General features: G+C 41.3%; 1 protein-coding gene across 1 annotated transcript in view; it reads left to right on the top strand.

The window, feature by feature from the left end:
* The first annotated feature begins 42 nt into the window (after positions 1 to 42).
* The window catches only part of LOC119328980 (kinesin-like protein KIN-UB), an 8,616-nt gene continuing 2,577 nt past the window's right edge, over positions 43 to 6,081 (top strand). The window contains exons 1-13 of the mRNA XM_037601964.1: positions 43 to 316; positions 1,361 to 1,461; positions 1,551 to 1,673; positions 2,188 to 2,373; positions 2,487 to 2,708; positions 2,803 to 2,968; positions 3,111 to 3,260; positions 3,425 to 3,513; positions 3,661 to 3,864; positions 4,384 to 4,476; positions 4,624 to 4,755; positions 4,883 to 5,014; positions 5,400 to 5,559. Coding sequence (XP_037457861.1) covers positions 115 to 316; positions 1,361 to 1,461; positions 1,551 to 1,673; positions 2,188 to 2,373; positions 2,487 to 2,708; positions 2,803 to 2,968; positions 3,111 to 3,260; positions 3,425 to 3,513; positions 3,661 to 3,864; positions 4,384 to 4,476; positions 4,624 to 4,755; positions 4,883 to 5,014; positions 5,400 to 5,559 — 1,960 coding nt within the window. The 5' untranslated portion in view covers positions 43 to 114. The remainder of the gene's footprint in view (positions 317 to 1,360; positions 1,462 to 1,550; positions 1,674 to 2,187; positions 2,374 to 2,486; positions 2,709 to 2,802; positions 2,969 to 3,110; positions 3,261 to 3,424; positions 3,514 to 3,660; positions 3,865 to 4,383; positions 4,477 to 4,623; positions 4,756 to 4,882; positions 5,015 to 5,399; positions 5,560 to 6,081) is intronic.

Here is a 6,081-nt window from a genome sequence, read left to right as displayed (position 1 = left end):
CTCCCCTCCCCTCACCGCATTTATTCCCCGGCCTCCGATCCCGTGCTCCCCCTCTGCCCCAACCCGTGATCCCCGTCACGGACGTTCCGCGGCCGCCGCTGCCACGCCTATCTAATGGCGAGCGGCGCCAGGAATGGCGGGCTGGGGTCCAGGACGACCGCGAAGATGGACAGGCAGCAGGGCTCCACCGCCACGCCCAAGGCCCCCGCCGGGAAGCCCCGCCTCTCCGCTGCCGGCGGCGGCGCGTACCGCCGCACCAGCTCCGGCCCGCTCCCCGCCGCGGGCGCCGGCGGCCGCAACTCTTCCGAATCCGGAGGTGGGTGTTCCTGCTTGCCGCCCTGCAATGGGATCCCGATTTGGATTCGATGTGTATCTACGGGAGGTTTTTTTGGGGGTTTGGGGTCCGGCCTGATCTGCCGCGTTGCATTTCGCCGGGCCACCGCGATTCGGCCTGCCCGATGAATCGGCCGCTTTGGTCTCCGGATTTCGAATCGCCGGCGCGGCCGAGCGTATCTGCTGGATGGCGCGATCGCTCTGGGGAAATCTCTTCAGATTTTAGACGACCGTGTGTGCTCTGCCCCTTCGGTAACGCCGCGTGCTTGCCTTCAACGGTGGCGTGTAACGTAGCTGCACAAGCACAGCATAACACTTGCGCCAAACTGTGGAGGAAGAATGGTTGAGAGATGCGTTTGGTGAATGGGTCACAGTATCCTTAGATCGTATCATTCGGAAAAATCAATAGCGGATGCCGTGCTGCCCCCATTTTTTCTCCTCATTTTTGGAATACGCTGTTTCCTCGACGTGAGGACATTGCTGATGTAGTCTTAGTTGTGCTAGGACCATTGCTGTTCGTCATCCAGCTGCCTCGTGCACCACTCATGATGGCACTGCACCCAGCCGCCACCCACCATTCCAATCTTTCAGTAACTGCGGGTTGTACAGAAGAGTCCCGCTTGGTAGACGCACGTCCATAATTTTGCTTTTATGCTCCTCACTCCTCTTACTCAATTGTGCACCGCAGTCAAACTGTCAAAGTAGACAATTCACTTAGCATGGCTGGGAAGTGCGCTACGATTGCAGAGAGATCGCTGCTTTTTGTGGTGATTGGTTTTGCATTTGCTTTTTTGCCTTTTTACATTCCAGAAGAATTACTTGCTGAAATGGTGGACTCTGTTTTCCCATTGATATGAGATAGAATGCCTTCTTTTGCTAGATTATTCTTGTTGCACGCACTGTGCTTTAATTTTACCTGACATGATCATTCCAAATCCATAAGAAAATTTGCATGTGTGCGTGCAAATTTCGATTCACCTGCATTTGTTTAATCAAATGAATTTTGCCTCCCCCATTTTTTCTGCAGTTTCAAGCAGAGTTAGAGTGGCTGTAAGGCTAAGGCCTCGGAACGCAGAAGAGCAGGCGGCAGATGCTGATTTTGCCGACTGTGTTGAACTCCAGCCAGAGGTTTGGCCTCCTGTTTAGCATACTGTGTGAAATATAGATTTCATTTATAGGTTTCCTATGGACTCACTTGATTAACGTTTGATGTGTAGCTCAAAAGACTAAAGCTTCGTAAAAACAATTGGGAGTCCGACACATTTGAATTCGATGAAGTGCTTACAGAGTTTTCTTCACAAAAGAGAGTGTATGAAGTTGTTGCTAAACCAGTTGTGGAGGTATGTGAACTTCTAACATTTATACATCAGTAATCACAGTAGCTTGTGCTCTTAGTGAAATCTCTAAGAAACAAGATATATTTGCATGTTGCAAGCTTGTTGCTTTTAACCTATATTTTGTGGATAGATATTCTTAGCAGAACTTCAAGTGATTTTTGGCATGGGTGTTGATATGTCATGTAATGAAATCTGAAACTTTAGCCAAGTACCCCCCCTGTTCACTATTATAAGATGTTCTAATTTTTTTCTGAATCGGATGTATATAGACGCATTTTAGTTAGTTTGTTCACTCTTTTCAGTTCGTATGTAGTCCATATTGAAATACCCAAAACATGTTATAATAGTGAACGGAGGGAGTAGCTGACATTATAGACGAAACCTGGAGTTGAACTCTTGGAACTTTCTTATTGTGTCATGGCCTTCAGTTTTACTCCTGCCATTTGTTTATTCCTACCAATACTCCTGCTATGTGTTACTTTCTTATACCAATGTCAACGATGTCCGCATTCTGCAGAGCGTTTTGGAGGGATATAATGGTACAGTTATGGCATATGGGCAGACTGGTACTGGCAAGACTTTTACACTTGGAAGGCTTGGTGATGAAGATACTGCTGCACGGGGAATCATGGTCCGCGCAATGGAGGATATTCTTGCTGATATAACCCCTGAGACTGATACAGTATCACTATCTTATCTACAGGTTTGTGATGCTTGGCTTCTGTGTGATTTTTTCTTGTGCCTTCGTTTTGAATTTGTGCACTCTAACTTTATACAGTTCTCTGACCGTAACTCTGTATTGGGTTGTCGTTGCAGTTGTATATGGAAATGATACAGGATCTCCTTGATCCTGTAAATGATAACATAGCCATTGTAGAAGACCCAAGAACAGGGGATGTTTCGTTGCCTGGGGCCACTGTAGTTGAAGTTAGAGACCAGAAGAGTTTTATGGACCTTTTAAGGATTGGTGAAGCTCATCGTGTTGCTGCAAACACAAAGTTAAATACAGAGTCATCTCGTAGTCATGCAATTCTCATGGTAATCTTTATGTTCTTTGATCTTGCTGCCTATTATCACATGATTACGACTACTGTGGTTATTTTTTGACCTTCTGTGATTATCTTTGGTAAAGGTAAATGTCAGAAGGGCTGTAAAAGGTAGAAGTGAAATGAATGTTAGTATGTCTGCTGAAAACGGGCATTCATCTTCAATGATGGACTCTCTACGACCACCTATTGTCAGGAAAAGCAAGCTTGTAGTTGTAGACCTGGCAGGATCCGAGCGAATAGACAAATCTGGTAAGTGCGTTCTCATCAATAAAATTTGACACATTTTTTCTTTAAAATGTTATGCCTTCCTACAAATTTATATCTTTATCTTGAGATAATTGTTTTTACTGTAAACTGCAACCCTGTAGAGCTGAAAATTGATGTTGTGCAGGAAGCGAGGGTCATACATTAGAAGAGGCGAAGTCTATTAACTTGTCCCTAAGTTCACTAGGAAAATGCATCAATGCACTTGCTGAAAGCAGCGCACATGTACCTGTTCGTGATTCCAAGCTTACTAGGTTGCTTAAAGACTCATTTGGAGGTAAATTCCCTTGGTTTGGTCAAAAGCAAAAATGATTTGACATAGCTATGTCATCAGCCATCTTATTGGAAAGCTAGGAAGGCTTGCCTTTGTGTGCCTTGTTGCCTGTAGGCTATCACAGTAATTTGTTCTCACAGAGGTGCTTCTGTTGTTGGATTTCATAGGCACTGCAAGAACATCATTGGTTGTGACGATTGGTCCATCTCCAAGACATAGGGGGGAGACTACGAGTACAATAATGTTTGGACAAAGAGTATGATCTCGCTCTAAGATATATTTAATGGTTTTATTTTCTCTTATCTTGACCAACTGGCCATCTCATGATTCCATGGAAGTGTAGGAGAACTATTCTGATTTGCTTCGTTTATGGAATAACATTTACTTTCATGTTTCATTCTAGGCAATGAAGGTCCAGAACATGGTCAAATTAAAGGAAGAATTTGACTACAAAAGTTTGTGTAGGAGACTTGATATTGAATTGGACAAGTTAATCGCAGAAAATGAAAGGCAACGTAAATATTTTGATGATGAAATTGAACGAATTACAGCGGAAGCACAATACCGTGTTGCTGAGGCTGAAAAGGAATGCAAAATTTCTCTAGAGGTTTGCTTCCATCATAATGTTCTTTTACTTCTGTTTTGTGTGCGTTGAACTCCACGAGGGCACTATTTCTAGGAATTTGACCATGCTACTTATATGTTTTTACCTTTAGTTAGAGAATAAATACAAGATCTGGACATCAGTAGTCTTAATTTGTTAAATTCCGTAGGTAAACTTGGTTCTAGATCTCCATCATAAACTAATTTTAATCTGAAATTGCCTGGATAGTTTTTTAGTTGATACCTTTTCCTTTGTCTGGGCTCCTCAATTTTCTCACCTCTACCATCATTTAACTCTTCTGAAGCATCTCTGTTGGCTCTCTAGAGTTCCTCTAAAGGCGAGTTTGATCTAGAATAAGTACCATAACAGTAACGCAAATAATCCTATGTTTATTTCGGAACTCTTTTTTATTCGGTATAAATGTCTAGATCTCAAAGCTCCCTAAATTATTACGTTGGCTCTAGCATGCTTGATTGACACTTCATTTGGTATTCATTTTAGCTGTGTGGTTTCTTATTGCAGAATGAGAAAATGAAGTACCATCAAGAATACTTGGACTCTATAAGGATACTAGAAGAGAAGTGGAAAGTACACCAACAATCACCCAAGAAACAGGTACATCTATACATGATTAGATCAGCTTTACTTATTGATTATTTGGTCAGTTATGGGTTAATCTTTTAAGACATCAGTTATGATGAAGTGCCACATCTTGTATTGTAAAATCTGAAAATGATTACCCATGCAATTTTTCGAATGTAGATTAAAGAGCCCGAGTCTACATCCAATGGTGACGTGCAGGACTTACTGCAGAATGAGAAAATGTTACGCCAATCTGCTGAAGATGAGTCCAATGACCTTAAGAATCAATTATCACACTGGAAAAAGATGGAGGTACTGTCAATATATATTTCTAGAAAGATGACCTTAAGCATCAAGTATCTCACTGGAAAGCATATATTGTTTTTGAAATAAACTCATTCCTTATCGTCGCTACTAACCATATTTTCGTGCTACATAGGCCACAGCTACTGCTGAAGTAGTGAGACTCCGGAGAATGCTGGATACTGAAGCTAGCCAAAAAGACAAACTCGAAGAAGAAATAGCTGTTTTGAAAAGTCAGTTAATGCAGTTAAGTCTGGATGCTGACGAGGTAAGACTTACTGCCGATGCTAGTTTTTATGTTATTAGTAACGTTTCTGAATGGTGTGAAATTAATATTTTTAATTTAATAAGTGGTCTATCTATTGTTTTGTATTTATTTGGTGATTCCCTGTCAACAACGCAATTATTATTCTTGTTGGACTTTTCACCTTGTAAAAGCATTATTAAGTTCTTTGGCTAACCAATTTTAGTTGAAGCAAACTCATAAATATTACTTGACTTGTAGCCTTCCATATTATGTTGAATATACTGTCTTTATTCGATGCATCCAGCCATCTACAATTTGTAGGAACTTGTTTCCCTTTTTTACTTCTAATGAGTACTATAGTGCTACCCTAAGGTCCATAATGTGCCTTTTCTTTCGTTTCAATCAGACAAGAATGAGCCTTGACACAGGAGATGGACCAGGAAAAATATTTCCTGGTTTAGATTCTTTGATGTCTCATTCTCGGAATTCGCAGCCTAGAGAGCAGAGCAATGGACCTAAGGCGCCAGTCGCAAAACTCTTTGAGCAAGGTATTTATTACTTATTTGCTGTTTCTCGAGAATAAAATCTTGCCTGCCGTGTTGAAAAATTGGTTTTGGTTGTACACCTGACTCGCTCATGATTGCCTTCCCAATTCTGCTTTATTTGGCCCTCTTGTTCTTTAAAGCATCTCCAAACTGTAAAACCGAATGATTAGCTTAAAAGTATTACTCTACCAGTTATTTCCCTGGTTAGAAAAAGTGGTGCAAAATAATTCTGTTTTCAGAAAAAAATGATACATAGTCCTTAAGTGTGTTTTGTGCTTCCTTACAAACTTACATATCATGGCAGAGACACAATAGCAGAGCAATCAGATGTGACACATTTTGAGGAAATATTTTGTAGTATACTTAACATGCATAATATATAGTGATGATAATGATAAAACAATACTGTATGATCTTGTGAATCAATACAGCTATTGTGGAATCGAAGGCAACAATGAGAATATGGATTTAAACCATGATGAAACTACTACAGCGTTTTGTCCCTGTTTTTAGTCTGTACTATAACTGTCATTTGAACTGATT

Source organism: Triticum dicoccoides, chromosome 7A, assembly GCF_002162155.2.
Source record: "Triticum dicoccoides isolate Atlit2015 ecotype Zavitan chromosome 7A, WEW_v2.0, whole genome shotgun sequence".
In the NCBI taxonomy this organism is placed as follows: Eukaryota; Viridiplantae; Streptophyta; class Magnoliopsida; order Poales; family Poaceae; genus Triticum; species Triticum dicoccoides.
This window is presented reverse-complemented; position numbering and strand designations above follow the sequence as displayed.